General features: G+C 39.9%; 1 protein-coding gene and 1 long non-coding RNA gene across 5 annotated transcripts in view; one reads left to right on the forward strand and one right to left on the reverse strand.

The window, feature by feature from the left end:
• LOC116550328 overlaps positions 1-4,559 on the forward strand; it is a 48,790-nt gene extending 44,231 nt beyond the window's left edge. Inside the window, exon 2 of the long non-coding RNA XR_004268338.1 lies at positions 3,823-4,559. This is a non-coding gene — a long non-coding RNA (uncharacterized LOC116550328). The remainder of the gene's footprint in view (positions 1-3,822) is intronic.
• SLC26A4 (solute carrier family 26 member 4) overlaps positions 1-19,698 on the reverse strand; it is a 54,775-nt gene that overhangs the window by 23,812 nt on the left and 11,265 nt on the right. For all 4 annotated transcript variants that reach the window (XM_032276307.1, XM_032276308.1, XM_032276309.1 and 1 more), the window contains 6 exons: positions 17,739-17,923; positions 16,981-17,145; positions 10,079-10,231; positions 9,884-9,966; positions 4,844-4,991; positions 3,806-3,919 (listed from right to left, as the gene is read on the reverse strand). In XM_032276307.1, coding sequence (XP_032132198.1) covers positions 3,806-3,919; positions 4,844-4,991; positions 9,884-9,966; positions 10,079-10,231; positions 16,981-17,145; positions 17,739-17,923 — 848 coding nt within the window. The remainder of the gene's footprint in view (positions 1-3,805; positions 3,920-4,843; positions 4,992-9,883; positions 9,967-10,078; positions 10,232-16,980; positions 17,146-17,738; positions 17,924-19,698) is intronic.

The following is a 19,698-nucleotide window of genomic DNA, read 5'->3' on the forward strand; positions in this document are numbered from 1 at the left end:
TGAAACAGTGGCTACGGAGTGACGGGGCAATAGCAGGGGTAAAAGGAAGCTTCAGAAACTTTACCTTCACTGGCAAAAATAGCTCTCCTATGATCCGTAAATAGGAAAGAGGCTGAGGGGGTGGGGACTATTCTCTGGTTTGATTAGATGACCAATGAATTCTCTGTTGAGACAGCTGGGGCAGAGCCGAGGTGAAGATTAGAAGGTCTGAAACAAAGAAGAAAAGGAGACAGGGAACTAAAAGCAAAGCAATCAGAGAGGAAGCAACAGGGAAGACTGTGTGAGCACAAGTACTGCCTAGTGCAAGAAGTCTGAGTTAAGGGAGACAGACAGACACAGAAAATAGAAACAGAAAATTAGAAAACTTAATTAGAAAGCATTGGCTCCACCTGGCAAATTGATCATTTATTTTTAGATTATAGCTGGGCAGCCTGAGGCAATATGATGTGTAGGAGGTACTAAAAGACAGGCTTTGTGTGTCTGGCTCCCTTTTCTATGCTGTATTCCCACCCTAGATTCCCAGTACTGTGGTGCTCTTTCCCCTCTCCTGACTAAGTGGAGAAGCTGATATCCTCCTTCCCTCCCTTCTCTTCGCTTTCCGTCATATCCCTTCCCTTCCTCTCCCTTCTCCTTCCTTCCATTTTCTTCTTTCCTTCCTTCCTTCCTTGCATGCAATTACATAACCAGTATTTACGGAGCCGCTTGCATCTATCTCACTGTGGATACAGGGCTCTGTAAACTGGAGAAAGATATGGAGATTTGGGAACAAGGACCACAGTCAGCTGCCAAACTCATGCCAGGAGAGAGGCCACCTACTTGCCAAGTATATGTCATAATTAGCTTCCAATTATGGGGGGCCAAGGCTAATTTTGACCACTATATTAAAATCGGTGAGTGATCAATTATTTGTACTTACTTGATAAGGCTTGTTTGTGAGAAACTTGTAGACTTTGTATCTACAAGCAGATTTAGTTACTAAAAAGCTGTTCTGTCAAGGGAGGGGGCAATCAGAGCTAAAGAGTGGTTTGTAATCAGAATTACTTTTCCATGAGTCAGTAGGAGTCAGATGGGGGTGAGAGAAAGAAAAGGTTGCAATGTTTAATTCTACAATCTGTAGACTTGCTAAAAAAACACAGTTTATGTCCATCAATACTCATTCTTCCATTCACTCATTCACCAGATATATGCCAGGTGCTTCTTATGTGCCAGGCACAATATATGTATCATAGATGCTATTCTTACCTAGAGGAGTGAAAGAGTGAGCATTTACAAGCGTGTGCTAAGACTTTACATTTTCTTATTTAGTCCTCACACTATCCCTGTGAGATGGATGCAGTTATCATTCCCATTTTCTAGTTGCTGAAACTGAAGTTCCAACATAAGAGAAAACAGGAGAAGCCACACAAGAGAAGACCTGCCAGTTTATTTGTCCATGAGTCCCTGGATTGCAGTTCAGGCACTTAGACTTTTAACCCCAGAATTTAATATAGATTTCAGCAATTAAATATCAAGCCATTTCTTCACTTGTTTCATTCTTTAATGCTGAAATCCTGGCATCCTTCATTCCTAAATATAATACAAGCCAGTGTGTGGCAGGGGAAATTAGGTTACCAGAACGCTATTATCCCCCAAGCCCTCTGCCAAGGAGGTCACTTTACATGGGCATTCTTACTGGAACAGCCAACCTATGCCTCATTTGAGCCTGGAGGTAACATCCGGAGAATGGACATCAGCAGTCTGAGATCTGCCTGCACCAGGTGAAGACCACGTGCTCTGGAGAGCCTGTCAATGCTCCGTCTCAAATGAAGGCGGCAGAAACTCCTGCTGCTGACAGCTACAGCCTGAAATGCACCCAGCTTTGGAAATTGGCTCTGACCTCTTCCCCTTGACCACAGATCTCTGGCTATGCCTCTGAATATGAGCTGTATTATTTTACCTGCTCCCTCAGAGCTGGAAACATTTGCAAAAAAAAAATTAAGAAAAATTCTGAAAATAAAATTTTTTGTTGAAAAGCAGCCAAAAAACTGGAAGAGGCCAATTTTTCCAAGTCTGTCACAAGATCCATTATAAATAGGAAAGGAGCATCACATGCATATTGGGACAATTAAAGCTCTCCCTGGGCAAGTCACTGTTGGAGTCATTAGTTTTCTCAGTTATTCTCTTGTGTGTGTGTGTGTGTGTGTCTGTGTGTGTGTGTGTTTCTTCTTTTCTTGAGACAGAGTCTTGCTCTTGTCACCCAGGCTGGAGTGCAATGGCACAATCTTGGCTCACTGCAACCTCCACCTCCTAGGTTCAAGCAATTCTCCTTCCTCAGCCTCCCAAGTAGCTGGGATTACAGGCATCCACCACCATGCCTGGCTAATTTTTATATTTTTAGTAGAGAAGGGGTTGCTCCATGTTGGCCAGGTTAGTCTCGAACTCCTGACCTCAAGTGATCTGCCCACCTCAGCCTCCCAAAGTGCTGGGATTACAAGCGTGAACCACTGTGCCCAACTTATATTTATTTTGTAAGGGTCTCTGCCTTAATAAAATCCATTTGAAGACTGTGTGTGAGAGAGAGAGAGAGAGAGAGAGAGAGAGAGTGTGTGTGTGTGTGTGTGTGTGTGTGTGTGTGTGTGTCTCTTGCACTGTGTAGTTTGGGTTTCTCAATGCACCTCTTACTCCTAAATAATAGTTTTTTCTGAGTGTGGGGAAGATAAGACCCTCAAGGTGTAAGAGACAGAAGCACAATTTCTGAGTCAGTCCTTTGTGCCCATCTGCTTGGTGTGGCCTCTCTGACAGTGTCCTGCCGGAAAGAGTCACTTTTGAGCATGGCCCCTGAGTTTTCTGAACGCTCAAGGAGGGATTATCCAGAGATTAACTGGGATGCTGGCTCTTTGGTCACCTTGTAAAGGCAACAACTACAAACCACATTTAAAAGATAAGGTTAAACCCACATTTAGAACTTGAAGAACATAAATCTTAGGAAGAAATGCCAAAAATGTTACAACAAAAATATTCTTGGCCAGCAAACTGTTGTTCTATGGGACCAAAAGCCCTGGAGGCAGTTCCTGATCCTTGTAAAGGAAATGTAAATAAAGGTTTTTACTTTCCTGAAAACAGAACGAGCCCCAAAGCCATGAAACACTTTTACTAGGCCCTCTCTCCCGCCACCCCCACCAACAAATTAACAAAAATCAGCATCCTTCATTACTGTTTCCTTGACAGTTGTTATTGACCATGGAGAAGCAGGTAAGTGTAGCTACATTCCCGGTGAGCACTGACACAAAGAGATTTGAGAATCGCTGTATCAGAATACCATAAATGTTATTTTTATTTTATTTATTTTTTTTTTTGAGACGGAGTTTCGCTCTTGTTACCCAGGCTGGAGTGCAATGGCGCGATCTCGGCTCACCGCAACCTCCGCCTCCTGGGTTCAGGCAATTCTCCTGCCTCAGGCTCCTGAGTAGCTGGGATTACAGGCACGAGCCACCATGCCCAGCTAATTTTTTGTATTTTTTTAGTAGAGACGGGGTTTCACTATGTTGACCAGGATGGTCTCGATCTCTTGACCTCGTGATCCACCCGCCTCGGCCTCCCAAAGTGCTGGGATTACAGGCGTGAGCCACCGCGCCCGGCTAAATGTTATTTTTAAAGAGATTTTAGGTGAGGGAGTGGAATGAGAGGAACTGGCCTGAGGTGAATCAGATTAGGAAGCACAAGTCCCAAAGGCAGATTGTCCTGCTCAGTTCTGTATAAGCCTTCCCGGGGCACCATTCCTCAGCCTTGTTCTCGGAGATGGATATCACAAGGCTGTTGTTCCTACCTGTGTCTTTCCTCCAGTGCTCTCCTGGACTGCCGTGCGAGACAGAGCAGTGGTGGCCACAAAACAAGAGAAGAATCCTGAGAAGATGTTGCTGATCCCAAAGGCAATGAATTCCTAAGGGAGAGACTGGATGACAGTGATGCTACAAATTGAATCTTTGCAAGACCTTAGCTGGGTATTTCAGGAAGTACATTAAGAATGAAAACTCACGTGCCCACCCTGCCTGGTGGTCCAGTTTAATTTTTACCATGACAGGTACTTGGGGTCCTTGTACGACATCAGGAGTTTGGACTCCATACCACCCAAGAGAGGTCTCATTGCTCTCGATTACTTTTAAAGTTGACGAGAAATAGCACCTGATCCTTTTCTAAGTTTTTTCACTGCCTCGTGAATGAAATGTCTACAGCTCTCACATAAAGTGTTTTTCTGTAGTTGAATACTTGCTACAAAGCATATCATGACTAGCAATGCTGCTATTCTGCTTGATTACTAACCATTTAACTGTTGTCATCACTATACTGTATTTTCAGAAACGTATAGGTACAGAACTTGAAAATTTGCAAGCAGTGTGAAATCAGCTTAACTGGCAATGTATCACATGCCCATACAAACTGCCTGTATATATTAATTGCACGGTGAACCACCTTAACTTAAAGTGGTCACAACTATTATTAATAATGTTTGTTGCGCTGTTTGGTCATATTATAATTGCCATTAAAAGTAATTACCAAGAGGTACTGGGTTACATGAAGAATTCTGTTTCTGACCTAATATGTTCACTTTCAATGTTATTTATGACCTGATTGAATTAGCTCTTCTAAAATTAGTGTTATTTCAACTTATTTCTTAAAGAAGCAAAGTGATCCTGCATGCCTACTCCAAAATAATTTCTAATTAACAAGCACAGAGGAAAACCAACCCAATAAGATCTGGTGAAAGAATACAACCCCTTCTTTAGCTGACACCAAAATCTTTTCCATTTATGTTTTTTTCTTCTTTTCAGCCCTATAAAACCAATTCACAAAAGGGCACCCATACCTGGTTCCCATCGATGGCGTAATCATACTTGGTGGCATATACTTTTCCTACTGACACTGCAATAGCATAAGCCACCACGGCAATGGAAAACGATGCAGCCAGCATCTCCGAGAACAAGCTCACAGGTGGAAGTGCAGGTGGCAAAAACCTAGTGAGTTTTTAAATGAAAAATGCTGTGAAGATTTGACCACTGTTCTTTTTCCCCATCTCATCAAATGCTATATCCACTAAGTCACATATTAGACATGAAAGTACTTGTGCCACGAGAACAAACAGCACATGAAATACATGCCTGGGGGTACAGCTTTTAAACGGTTTAATCAGAAGTTGGTGTTATCTCACTGGCTTTCTTCGTCCTCGATTTTAGAGCCTACCAGTGCTCCCTCTTCTATATCTCTCACAGGAATAAATCTGCCGGTACTGATTCTTTAATACAGCCCCATCCATGCCATTTCACATGTTAGTGTTTCTCTTTCTACAATTCTATCTTAAAGGTCTTTGAATGTAAAAGAGATTCTAGCCATAATATGAGGTTTACTCTATATGAAGAGATATTGGGTCTGTTAGAGAGACAAAGAATGTATGATGCTAACAGAGCTTTTCTTAAGGAAAATCCTTTCCTTAAGGGCCATGACATTTAAAATCTTCTTAAAGCAAAAAAGATTAAATTAATGCAATTATCATAATGCTCCATAGTGACTAAAATATCTCAATGATTGTGGGGTCCAATGACTATTGTTTGACAAAATCAGAGCTACCCTACAAACCATATAAGAACATTAACCTACACGTTTACATCATGAGGTTGACCCAAATATGAAAATTTGGGAGATGGCCTTCATGTAACTATATCTTGGTGATTATCCATATGGTGTAATTCCAGAGGCCCCCAGCCATAAAGTGTCTGCCCCACCTACCTCACTTATGCCTAAAGTTTGCTTAATAAGGAAACTACATTTTCCCCTATAATTAGATAACAGTGGTAAAAATAAAATAGAAATAAGGTTTTTAGAGAAAACCATAGAGAAAGTTAAACCTAGCGAGCATCCTAGGTATTGCTGAATCTACCTCTTGTTTTGTTGATAAAGGAACTTGGACGCGAAACATGAAGTGATTTGCTTGAGGTCGGTTACTCGGTCCAGGTTGAAATGTTAAATATCAAATGATTTCTTATCTAATAAGATCTGTTTGGTTCTCTGCCCTTGAAGCCTTACTCCCTACAAATGAGGTTAATTTTCAGACTCCTTTTCTCCTTATATCCCATCCTACCCCACAAGGAGACTCTGGAATGAACCCCATCTGTAGACAGACAGGATATTGGAAACCCTGAACCAATAGGTGGGCGACTCAACATCATATCACTTGCTGGTTTGGATGTGACTTGGGACCACACTTCTCAAAGCAGGCTCCTGACTTGCTCCTGAGACCCAGTCAACCCTCCTTCAGGCCACTGGGGCTTGACAAAGTAACTTGCCAGTTCCACATACAGTTTAGTTTTGATAGCAGCCTAATGCACATTGCCTACCTGGATGCCTAGTTCTCCAAATATGACTGATCCTTGATTATCCATGGTTGCAAAGTGTAAAGTGCAAAGACGTAAGTCAAAGGACCAGAATCACTCTCAAATGACTTTGGGCATGTTACTAAAACCTACCACATCCCAGTTTTCTCAGCTGTCAAACAGGGACGATATACTCTTCTCATAGGATTCAAGGAGGAATCACTTGTATAAGTAATTAGTGTCTACACACATCGCAGGCTCTTGGTATATATTGGGGGAACCTAAGTCTGCCAAATTCCTGCCACTCATGTCTTCTGTCTTGCTGAACCCTAAGTGAAGCCCTAAACCAACTGAAGTCCTGCTGGATATCTTCTAATGAAATGTAAGTAAGTCTTTTTTCTTGCCCTGCCCTCCTTCTGTGGACACGACTCTCCAAATGTTTTGCTCAGTGAGCCTCTTTGGCCCCAGCCAACCGTATCAGGCCTGATCACGAGACAGCACTACCAAGAGCCCAGGTGAGCGTGCGAACACACACTTATCTGAAAAGATGATGGCAGGGAGAGATGGACCCTGAAGGACCAAAAATTCCACAAATGACAGCGTGATAAACAGATGCCAAGGGCATATTTTTACTTCAGATGGGGTCTGAACACTTGGCAACCACACCACCACTCCAGCTAGAGAAGAGCAGCCCTCAGAACGCAGCTGGGAAAAAACCTCTGTGGTTTTGCTGGCTTTGCCCCTGTGCCACACTTACAAGAACAACTGCAAAGCACATACTTTAAAAACAACAGTAGGCTTGAGTTTCCCAAACCAACTAAGGGAACCCAGATTAATGGGACAAGGCATGTTCTGTGGACCACCTATAACTTGATACATCCTAGGAAGCCTGACAAAAGGGCTCTATAACAGTGCCTCTAATCCCAGCACTTTGGGAAGCTGAGGCAGGAGGATCACCTGAGGTCAGGAGTTTGAGACCAGCCTGCCCAACATGGTAAAACCTCATCTCTACTAAAAATACAAAAATTAGCTGGGCGTGGTGGCATGTGCCTGTAATTCCAGCTACTTGGGAGGCTGAGGAAGGAGAATCACTTGAACCTAGGAGGTGGAGGTTGCAGTGAGCCGAGGTAGCACCACTGCACTCCAGTCTGGGTGACAGAGCGAGACTCTGTTTCAGAAAAGAGAGAAAGGAAAGATAATAACAGTAACAAACATGACAACAAGAGGACCTCTGGAACTGGAGAGGACAGGAGGTAAGAGAGTGAATAGAGATTACAATTTAGAGGACAAGCCATCAATCTTGAGTTTAAACATACACACGCACGCACACACACACATGCACACACACACACCCCACTATAACAGAAAAGGTAAAAGAGAAGCCTGGGACAGGATGAGTGAGGAACTGGACAGATTACGAGTTGCAGATAAGGACCAGTTGCATGAGAAGAAAGGCGCATGACTGCCCATCATAGTGTCTGCTGGTTAAGAAAATGCCCGGGGCAAGAGAATGAGTAAATCCTAGTGGGATGTTCAGATGCTGGCCAGACAACGAAAAGTCACATGTGTCTACCAGGAAAGGGGATGGAAGGAAGGGCATGGAACCACTGTTTTTGACTATCCAATGTGGCATTGTTATTGGGGACTGAGTGATTCCAACATATGGTCCTGACCCTCAATAGAATAAAGGGGAACTACCAGCAGTAGCCTTAATGGAGGATTGAAGCAGGGAGGAGATCAAAAGGGGGCATATGACAATCTCTCTGCCCCTCTTCCTTTCGCTGTGCTCACCTCAGCCACTTTAATACTCTGCTTGCTCCTTTCCAATCTCTCCACTCCATCCTTTCTTCTTCAGGTTTGTTAATATCATCAGAATTGTTTCTGTGCTACCAAGTGAGATTGGATAACCAAGGCCTTTGCTGTGGCTTGTTTATAATGACATAGGTTTGGGCACTTTATCCTTTCGATAAGGGTTTTCTGAGAGCCTACAGTGAGATGAGCTCTGTGCTTGGGGACAGGGCTGAACAACACAAATGAGGTCACTGCCTTCGTGGGGGAGTTTAAAGTCCCTGGGGCCAGGCAGGTTAAATTAGCTGACCAAGCTACCAGGTGGTCTGTCAAAGGATTCAGCTTCATTAAACTCAAGGGCGAGAGGCTAGAGTTCCATTCTCAGGAGGAGAGCCCAGGAAAGCTCTGCAGAAGACCTGGAAGGATAATTTAGGGCAGAAAAAATGAGTTCCCAAGCCAAGTAATGGAACACAGATGGATGGGATAGGGCCTGCTCTGTGGACCACCTATAACTTAATACATCCTAGGAAGCCTGACAAAGGGCTCTGTAAAGTGTCTTTTTCTTTAATTGTTTCTAACTCCGGAAATCATCTAATTGTTCAATTAGATTTGTTGATCCTCTCTTAAAGAGTTTCTCCAGTTTCCCTGAGGGCAAGATCACCTGAGGCACTTTTGAAAAATATGATTTCCTGAGCCCCTCCTCTGGAAAGCCTGATTCAATAGGTTTGGGGTGGGAACCAGGAATCTGTGTGAAAAAGAATCCCCATTCTTACAAAAGGGTAAGTTTGAGAAACACTATAATGGATATAGCATGTAAATTAAGTTCCATGTAGCCGGTTGTCCTTTTTCAAATATTTTGACACAGGTATTAGAAGAATCAAATGGGAATACAGCAGTTCCCTGTGGAATAAGCTCTGGGAATAAGCTTGCCTGAAGAAGTTTCTATGAAGAGCATGGAAAACAAACACTGGTACCAAGTCCCTCTGCTAATCCTAAGGGAGGGAACACTGGTACTTCTTGATTAACAGCATGTCTAGTCTTAAATGTTATAAGTGATTGTTATAAATAAACATCTGGGCTTCCTTTGTAAACCCATATAAGAAAATTATAGCACAGGGTACTTTGTCTCTTCTCTGTTTCATAAGAGATCTCACTGGTGTTCACAACAAGCTTGAGTTGAGGCTTCAGCTGTTTTCATTATCCTTGTCTTATACAGGAGAATCTCCTTAGGTCACAAAACTGCGTAGTGACAGAAATGAATGAAGGGTCTTGGTCTTTTACTCTGCTAATTCACCAAACTACCAAACATTTCTAAAACTTCCCTTGAAGATAATGCATTTTATTTATAGATATGAAGGATATAATTATTACCTAAGACTGATTAAACTAGATGGTAGAGAATTTAGGCCAGATATCCCTGATTCTTAAAGCAGATTGTTCACAGTGCAATAGATGTTACTAAGAAATGATTCTATTTATATTGTATTATAATTTTATGTATAAGTTTAAATCAGAAGTCTGGTGTTAACTGTACATGTACTGCCGTATTTTAAGAAAATGAAGATAAAACAGCATATAGGGGCTGCTTTAAACAAATGGCTTGACATTTATCTACACACATACTGTTTCTTATGGTTGTTTCTTCAAGATCACACACAAATAGGAGCATCAGTGAAAGGAAGTTTGTAATAAATGTTTCATTAAGTAAAAAGGACTGTATTAGTACTGTCTAAGAGCAACACAATACTCACCCCCTTGGGATGGATTTAACAATGCCAGCATTATAATTTTTTTCCAGGTTGGCTGCATATGAAATGGCAGTAGCAACTATCGTCTGAAATAAAACAAAAGATGTTAAAAAAAAAAAAAAAAGCTCCATTGGTTTTAATAATTCCTTGCTTGTCAACCAAATAATGCTGACTTTTCTAACTACATATTCTACTTACCACAATGACTTCTATAGGAATAGGGACTGGTATTTTGTGTCTAAATCGATCATTTAATTCCTTAACCGCCATGCAGATGACAATGGTGAGTAATCCAGCAATGAAATCAGCAAGATTGGTATCACCGATATTTTGAAAAATCTCAACCAGCGTCTATAAAAAGAAAATAATTTTATATACTTCCTGCTGCCACACACACATGCACACACACACATACACAATTCTCATACAAATCTTTCCACACAAAGAACCTTGATATCAGCATCAAACCGCACTTGAAAGTTTCAGGAAAGTGATAAAAATGTGTTGGTTGATACAGAGACCATTAGATACATACAATTGCTGCAATATATATACCAATTTTTTATGATCATTTACTTGGAAAGGAAAAACTGGGTGATTTCTACACTCTTATTTTTGCTTCTCTATATTTTTTATAATAATAAAAATGTCTTAAAAGAAAAAATGTCATTATAAACATACTGCCTTTTACTTGAAGAAAAGCTTTACAAGTGTGTATCTTGAAATGGGTTTATAGGTATTATTAAGTAGCCTGATTTTTACTATGGTGATATTATTGAGACTAAAAGCTGATAAATATGAAACTTTCAGTTGATCAGTGGTTGGGGTGTGTGTGTGTGTGTGTGTGTGTGGTGTGTGTGTGTGTGTGTGTTTCTTTCTATATTTTTTTGGTCACAATTAGCCAGTGTTTTAGGTAAAGCTCTTTCCTAAACCTGAATGATACAGATAACAACAACAAAAAAATCCTAAAATACTCCATATGTGGATACAGGTAGACTGATTCATTCTTTATGGCAAAGAAAAGTTACTGAATTGACATATAGGCCAAGCATAAATTTTTGGAAATAACTTTGGTACTTAATTTTATTTATCAAACTTGAACTAAGATAACATTAAAAAAAAAAAAAAAAAAAAAAAAAAAAAACTTTTTTTTTTGAGACAAGATCTTGCTCTGTTGCCCATGCTGGGTGCAGTGGCCTCAAACTCCTCAGCTCAAGCAGTCCTTCCACCTCACCCTCCAGAGTAGCTGGGACTATAGGCAGGCATCTATATTTATTTTATTTATTGTAGAGACTACAATAAATAGGCTATTTTATTTTTTGTAGATTTGGGGGGTGGGTCTCATTTTGTTGCCCAGACTGGTCTTGAACTGTTGGCCTCAAGAAATCCTCCCGCCCAGCCTCCCAAAGTGTTGGGGATACAGGCATGAGTCACCACGCCTGGCCAAAAAAAATCTTTAACTAGACAGATGAATCAATTCAAGAAAAACTAGTTTTGTTTTGTAAATAGGAGACTTCTGGGAATCAAGGGTGTTTCAAGGAAGTTAGCAAAGAAGAATCCCAGGGAAGAGCATTGTCTTTGTTATATTACCTTCAGTCCTGTACAAGGCATGATTTAAGAAGATATCTCTGAGACAGTTCTTTGAGACAATCTCTCAGTAAAGATAACTGTTCTTTAAATGAGACTTTTATAGACATATTTTCGTAGGAAGATAAAAGAATGGAGCATCTTATAGTTTATAACACGTATTTGACTCATTTTTACAGATAAACTACTTTTAAAATAATTATAGTGGTAATCTGGTGACAATAAATGCATGAACTAAATGAACTTTAAGTACTTAATGAAGCTGAAGTAATCTAGGAGTCGATTTGCCAGCAACCTCAACTCTCTGGAACACTTTCAAGAGTGAGGGAATGGGGGAGAAGTTATTATGCAAGCAAAATACCTCCCACCAAGCACTTGGACTAGAGTTCAGGCATTTAACTTGTAGGAAGACTCTTGAACTTTCACTCAGTGGGTACTTTTCCTCTTACTTTAAACCCAGTACTAACTATTTCACTTTGTCTGCTTTTCAGAGTCACTGAAAATTGCTAAAGGCAGATACATTGACAGAAACAAGATGAAGCCGGGGGTATAGCAGAGTGAAAAAGAAAATGAAACAACTACCACCAGAAGACACAATGAGAAGAACTTCGGGCATTTCACACAGGAGCAAACAGCCCTACCGACCCCAGAGGCTTGGAGGTTACTATTAGACACGATAACAAGAATTCAGGGCATTTCACACAGGAGCAAACAGCCCTACCGACCCCAGAGGCTTTAAGTTATCTTTGCTGTTTGGTCCTTTACATAATTAATTTTCTGATGGATGACCCTGATTAATTCATGAGCTAGGCATAATATTTTGATGAATTGTCTATTCATTAAAGGTTTGCTTTTCAACTCAAGATGCAAAAATTGAAACTTGAAAAACAAAACATTTGGAATAATTATCCCTATTGCAAAAACATTTTCACCTTACAAAAATAATCACTACAGGATTTCAGTTTAGTCGATGAGAATCACTTAGACCTTTGAATAAAAAGTATGTCTTGTGGATTAAAAATGTAATATGGGGTTCAAAAACCAAAATCAGTTTGTATTACACAATTGCATCATGCAAGGCATCTGAGTATATAAATGAGTTGCCTACATCCTGAGTAATCATTCAGAATCTTTTAAGAAGAGCTCTATGATAGAAAGTTTAATTTGTGTAGAAATAAAACTCAGCATGTAAACTGAAATGGATTATATTTAAAGACATAGAAATTAGACTCTACAAAAGCACTGAACAGTGCTTGTAATTTACTGTTAAAATACTACAAAATGTTTATAATATGGACACACATATGATTCTGTATTTCAGCTTAGTATTCTAAATAATTCAAATCATGATAATGAAATTTTTGGTAATAGATAATGTTTTACTGTAATTCCTGCTGTGTTTGGGCAATTTTAGGACAATTTCATTTAGATAATGTCTTTGTTCTTGCCCAGGATTACCTGGGTTGATGAAGCCATAAGAAATTATGCCCACTAATGTGTATGAGAAAATTTATCAGTTTACTCTTAGAGCTGAAATTTTTTTAGTTTATCTCCACAAATATCACAAACCCTTCTCAACCACCTTTTGCTATCAGGCATTTCCTGCTACCATATCTTTTGTGTATATAAGTATAGAGCAACCCTTAAACTGTTACTTTAGTATAATGGCGTAAATTTTTCACAGTGAAATAGGTGCAAAGCAACAAATCTAATCAAGTTTAGTGGTGACTTTCAAAGCTCTCACCCTTGTCTGCTGAGACAAACCACTCAAATTGAATGGTGGGAAATCAATCCTAAGTGGACTGTGGGACTTACTTAGCTAACAGTAGCTACATGGTAGCATCAAGGGTATTAACTAATTCTAAATTGCTGCCAGTACCCTGTCTTTCTCCCTTCTGCTTCCTACATCCAGTCTCTCTGGCATTTGTGAATTAACTGCTTTCTTTTTCTCCTAATATTTTCTCCCGTATTTCTTTGCATTCATGATTTCCAGTTGTCAGTACCTCTTTCGGGGAGAGGGCAAGACAAACCAAAGCACAACCTTAGAACAAAGATAAGTTAACATTCCAGGAAATGTATTTTACAACAATCTTACACTTTTTCCTGGGAGAATCCTCTACTACTCTGCGTGTATTGAAAGATTCTTTCATGTATAATTGCAATGGCAATGTCATAAGCAAAATTCTCTGTTCAAGGACTAAGTGGCTCATTCAACCCCATGCAATCATTTTCAGACCTGCTGATTCTTTTTTTTCTTTTTTTTTCAGAAGAGCAAACATATATTTATCACCACATAAAGATGATTGAAATACCTTCTCCAACTTGGCTGGCCTGTGAAGAATTTCTTGCAAAATTCTATGCTATATGCTAAACTGAGACGTCAAGAAAAATATTTAACAGGAAATAAGTTACATCATGACTGCACTTGGTTTAAAAACTATTTTTGACCTTGGTCTAGTGTTTCCTGGTCACTTTTGTCCCTGTCAAAGTAAAATCATTTGCAGAAAGTTTCTTCTTAAACATAATGCTAGGAGACCAGAAGAACTATCTCCCCTGTTCTGTGGGGGTCCTGCAATGGCCAGGGACCCAGGTCAACAATTAATTTGGGCCTCCTGTGATCTGTGTAGTTGAAGGCCGAGCCATGTTTGCACAATGAGGTTAGTATACTCAGTAAGGGATGTCTTGGTAGTTTAAGGATTCAGTGGACTTGTATAGGGAGTGAACAGTGCCTGGTACATGGTAGATATTCAGTATATGTTTACTGAATAGATAAACTGAATGAATGAGAATGAAGGAATAAATGAGTGAACATTCGATGAAGAAAATGTGAACGTAAGTAAAAGCAAGATGTGCCAGGGGCTGCAAAAGTTACAGAGCCTGTCAAAATAAGGCAGTCAGAGATCTCAAAAAGATCTAAGGATTGGCCAGGTGCAATGGCTCACACCTATAATCCCAACACAGTAGGAGGCTGCAGTAAGAGGATTGCTTGAGGTTAGGAGTTCAAGACCAGCCTAGGCAACACGGCAAAACCCATCTCTACCCCAAAAAAATCTTAAAATTTTATTTTAATGTTTAAATATGGGCTGGGCATGGTGGCTCACTCCTGTAATTCCAGCACTTTGAGAGGCCAAGGTGAGAGAATCACTTGCGCTCAGGAGTTCAAGACCAACCTGGGCAACACAGGGAGACGTCACCTCTACTAAGATTCAACAAAGAAAAAGAAAATTAGCCAGGTGTGGTGGTATACACCTGTAGTCCCAGCTACTCAGCAGGCTGGGGCGGAAGCACCGCTTGACACAGGGAGATGGAGGTTGCAGTGAGCTATAACTGAGCTATTGCAGTTCAGCCCGGGCAATGGGGCAAGCTCCTGTCTCAAAAAAAAAAAAGAAATTGATGGAAAACTGAGGACTTGACAGGAAAAATATATCAAGAATTACCAATATAATGCTGAATCAAAAAGTTTTGCTAATGTCTTCTAATAGGCTAGATCCTGAGGAAGTGAACGGTGAGCTTCATAAGGTCTATTCATATGTGATAATAATAATAAAAAACTTAGTTCTTACCATGTGCCAGATGTTAAGCTAAGTGTCTTACACATATTTTCTTTTTAAATCCTCTAAGAGGTAGCTACTATCACTACTCCTATTTCACAATTGCAGACACTAAGGCTTAGGGAAGTTGAGTATAAGCATCATGGGTAGTGGCTGGTAGAACCAAGACTCCAACTCAAGTCTGTTGAAGTTCAAAGTTGATTATCATTTTTGTTTGTTTTTGTTGTTGTTGCTGTTATTGTTGTTTGAGATGGGGTCTCACTCCCATCACCCAGGCTGGAATGCAGTGCCATGATCTTGGCTCACTGCAGCCCCAACTTCCTGAGCTCAGGTGATCCTCTCACCTCAGCGTCCCAAGTCAATGAGACTACCAGTGCGTGTCACCATGCATGGGTAATTTTTTGTATTTTTAGTAGAGACAAGGTTTTGCCATGTTGTCCAAGCTGGTCTCAAACTCATGGACTCAAGTGATCCACCCATGTCAGCCTCCCAAACTGCTGGGATTATAGGCATGAGCCACCACACCTGGCCTCATGATCTTAATCACTATGTTTTTCTGCCTCCTCTATCTATTCTCACTGCTTAGCGTAGTGCCTGGCCTATAGTAAGTACTTGGCAATATTTGTTGAATGAATGGAGTATAATAGTATGGGATTATGGCACTGTTACAAAATTGAGCAATTCCTGACAACCTCACCAATTCTCAGATATGTGTACATGGCCTTACATTGTTTTAGAAGCTAACAGGTGGGTCTTTAAAGACTCAAACTCCATTCTTAATGTGGTACGTTATTTTTGTATGGCATCGTTCCCTCCAAGCTAGGATGACATCATGTTACTATTATCACCATTTTTCAAGCATCAATAACATGCTTTATATAGAACACATTTTTAGATCCAAGACCTTTTTCAAATCTAATTAGTGTGATCTACATCCTGCTTTTGCATTTCTTTTGCATGGTGAATCATCTCTGAATCTAATGTTCCTTTTCATCTATAATTGTTGAGACATTTACATTATGCATTTTACAGACTCTCACGGTTAGAAAAAGCTTTTAGAGATACATCTCCAATCATTTCATTTCACCAATAAGAAAAGATGCCTTGAAATAAGAATTTCAAAATAACTCCTTTTTTTAGAGTACTTGTTATGTATCAGCCCCTGGGCCAAGTGCTTATCTATTCTTATTTAACAACCCAATGTGGTATATGCTATCACTAACACAATTTTGCTGAGAAGGAAACTGAGGCATGGTGATTTGCTCACATGCCTAGTAGACAGTAGAGTCAGAATTTGAACTCAGGTCCACCCAGTTCTAAACCTGAGCTTTCAGTTAGTATCCTACATGATGTATTCAGGGTCACTTACCTGTTACAGGCAAAGCTGAGGCTGGAAATCAAGTCTGTTACATTCCAGAGCAGTCTTTACTGCGTTATACCACTTTGTCTTCATTCATGTTTTTAAGTACAATAGTATTTCTGAGAGAAGCAACCAAATATTTTCAATGGCTCCCAAAGTATGCATAGAGAAATGTGGGTTCTCCAGATTCAAGTTTTGTTTTATTTTGTTTTAGTTTTGTTTTTGTTTGAGACAGGGTCTTGCTCTATCACCCAGGATGGAGTGCAGTGGGACGATCACAGCTCACTGCAGCCTCAACCTCCAGGGCTCGGGAGATCTTCCCACCTCAGCCTTCCAAGTAGCTGAGACTACAAGTGTGCCCCATCACACCTGGTGAATTTTTGGATTTTTGGATTCTTTTTTTCTTTTATATATGAGATCTCACATGTTGCCCAGGCTGGTCTCAAACTCCTGGGCTCAAGCAATTCGCCCATCATGGCCTTCCCAACTGCTGGGATTACAGATGTGAGCCACCGTGCCCAGCCCAGACTCAGAGAGAGAATGAATACAATTGTTTCTGGAATGAACAGTGACCCAGCTCTGGAGTAAGAAGCAACACTTACGTAGATAATAGAGAGAACTCCATTATAGTTTTTGGTTGAGACATTAAGGACAATCTTTAGCTGTGAGACCAGCACTTGGAAGGCAGCAGCTGTTGTGAAGCCCCCAACCAAAGGATCTGCCAAGTACCTCACTATGAATCCAATCTGCAAACCTCCAAATATCAACTAGGATAAAAAAAAGGAAACAAAAATTAAATGTTTGCCTGAGATAGGAACCAACTCTCTGGAAATATTAAATTAAGTTTAATGCCAATTAAAACACTGGTAGCCTACCTGTAGCACAAAAATATCTGTAGGAAAAAAATACGAATTTCTTAATGCCCTAATCACTCCCCTTCCTCCTCCACTCTAAAATTTGAAAACCATGAATAATAAAAACCTTGAAATATTTTTATACATGTACTCAGAAAAGCAAAAATCCATAGCTTATGCTTTCAGTCCCGTGTCTCTGCTCACCAGAACACTTTTTTTTCCTTTATGGATTCCCGTATACTTCCCTTCTCTTTTCCTCAATTGAGTCACACATGTTCTTCTGTACTTTTTTTCTGTCTCTGACTTTGATGATAAGTGAGCCTTAATAAGTGGGTTCTTGCTAACTATTTTAGCATCTGATCTAAAACAACGTAATTTAGAAAATAATTTTGGGTTCCAGGAAATTACTTTGTTTTGTTTTTAGAAGAACCTTTAAGTGTATGTGCTTTAAAGTTAATCTCAAATAAAAATTATTCCAATTTATATTTTATCTGTAAGTTCATTACCTGTATGATTCCAACCAGTAGAGTCAGGGTGCTGGCAATCAGCACTCTTGCTGTATCTCTAGCTGCAATGTCTATCACGGTAGTATTTAATACAGTTCCATTGCTGCTGGATATGAGAAAGTGTTCATCTGGGGCCATGCTCAGAACAACAGATCCCACCATTAAGCTCACCACTGGAAAAGGTCCTGGGGAAAAAAAACGTCTCTAAGAATCAGTTATTAATCACAAATGTTCAATGTGTCTACATAGGATTTAAAAGATGTGTAAAAGATTTAGCTGTGACTAGGAAAATCTGGTTTGTTCACAAAAGAAGCTAAGCCGGATACAGTGGCTCACGTCTGTAATCCCAGCACTTTGGGAGGCTGAGGTAGGAAGACCGCTTGAGCCCAGGAGTTTTAGACCAGCCTGAGCAACATAGTGAAACCCCATCTTTTCCAAAATAAGACAAAAATTATCTGGGTGTGGTGGTGCATCCCTATGATCCTAGCTCCTTGGGAAGCTGAGGTGGGAGGACTGCTTGAGTAGGGGAGGAGGAGGCTGCAGTGAGCTGAGATGACGCCATCACACTCCAGCCTAAGTGACAGAGCTAGATCCTGTGTCAACAATAACAACAACAAAAAGAAGCTTAACAAGCAGATGTCTCAAGGCATTCATGACCCAGAAATTGGCAAGAGAGACATGTAGGTAATTATTACAATACAACATTCAGGATGCTTTGTGAGTATGTCAGAAGGTCGTCTAATCTGTCTATGTGTGATCCCCATGTGTATGGGTGGTGGGGCCGAGGATGGCAGTTGTCAGGAAAGGGTTCCTGGCAAAGGTAGCACACACATTGAGTTTTTACTTATTCCACTCAACTTTCATTTCATATGATTTCATTAATTCCTAGAGTGTCCAATGTCCTGATCTCTGTGGATCTGAGAACCTTGATCAATATCACAGGGTCGAAGTTAGGATAAAAAAACAGCAAAGGGAGTATGAAGTTTCTTTTTCCTTTTGTATGATACAACATTTTTTTCATATCAATGTCAATCTGCAAGATTTTATGTTTTAAAAAATATTATTTTTTTCCAGCAACTGCTCCATTCTGTTATTTTTATCCATGATGATGATAATGATTTCTACCCTTTGATCATGGAAGCCTTTATGGTTCTGAGGTCTCAAAACCTAGCCCCAGTCACCTGGAATGTCTCAATGTATAGAATACCCAGGAGAAAATCAGCTTCCATGTTTCTCGTCTAGTCAATCATTCAATACTAATTGATTCTCTAAGGTGAGGATGCTCTTTCAGTCAATAACGACTTTCTGCTCTCCTCCTGAGGAAATACAACTAAGGACAAAAACATAGGTTGAGGATAAAATAGATGGTTGCATTTATTTCAAGAGGATCATTGAGGTAGACATGTCTAGCCAGCAGATGGATGTAGGAGCAAAATTTTCTCTAGTATAAATGTCAAAGTCACAAAATAGCATTAAAACACTCGTTTACTAGGACATTCTAACAAAAGAGAATTCAAATTTTAGGAAAAGCTGGAAAATTCATTATAAGTCATAGCAAGAAAAAATTCAAGCTTAGCTTCTAAATTGTTTTGGTAAGATCTTACCAGTCTTCTAATATTAGTGATTTTAAATCAGTATGTTCTTTAATCAAATCATAAACACGTATTTGATGAACATACTTAGTCATTTATAAGCTAATCTGGTAAAATGGTAGGTTCAAAGTCTTTGTGTCATTTTTTTCCCTGCCATTTCATATTTTGGAAGAGAATACTTTCTAAATTTGGAGTCAAATTTATCATGTTTTTAAAAATCAAAACATGCTACATGCTAAAATGTTAAGGCAGGCTGTAATTTTGTTTTTCAATATTTCCTCTTCATTATAAAAAGTTACCTAACATCATTGAACAGAAAAAGTAGACAAAACACTGAAACTCTATTTCCCTGAAAAGATTAACAAAGA

This window comes from Sapajus apella, unplaced genomic scaffold, assembly GCF_009761245.1.
Source record: "Sapajus apella isolate SASKATOON/1434 unplaced genomic scaffold, GSC_monkey_1.0 scaffold7, whole genome shotgun sequence".
Taxonomy (NCBI): domain Eukaryota; kingdom Metazoa; phylum Chordata; class Mammalia; order Primates; family Cebidae; genus Sapajus; species Sapajus apella.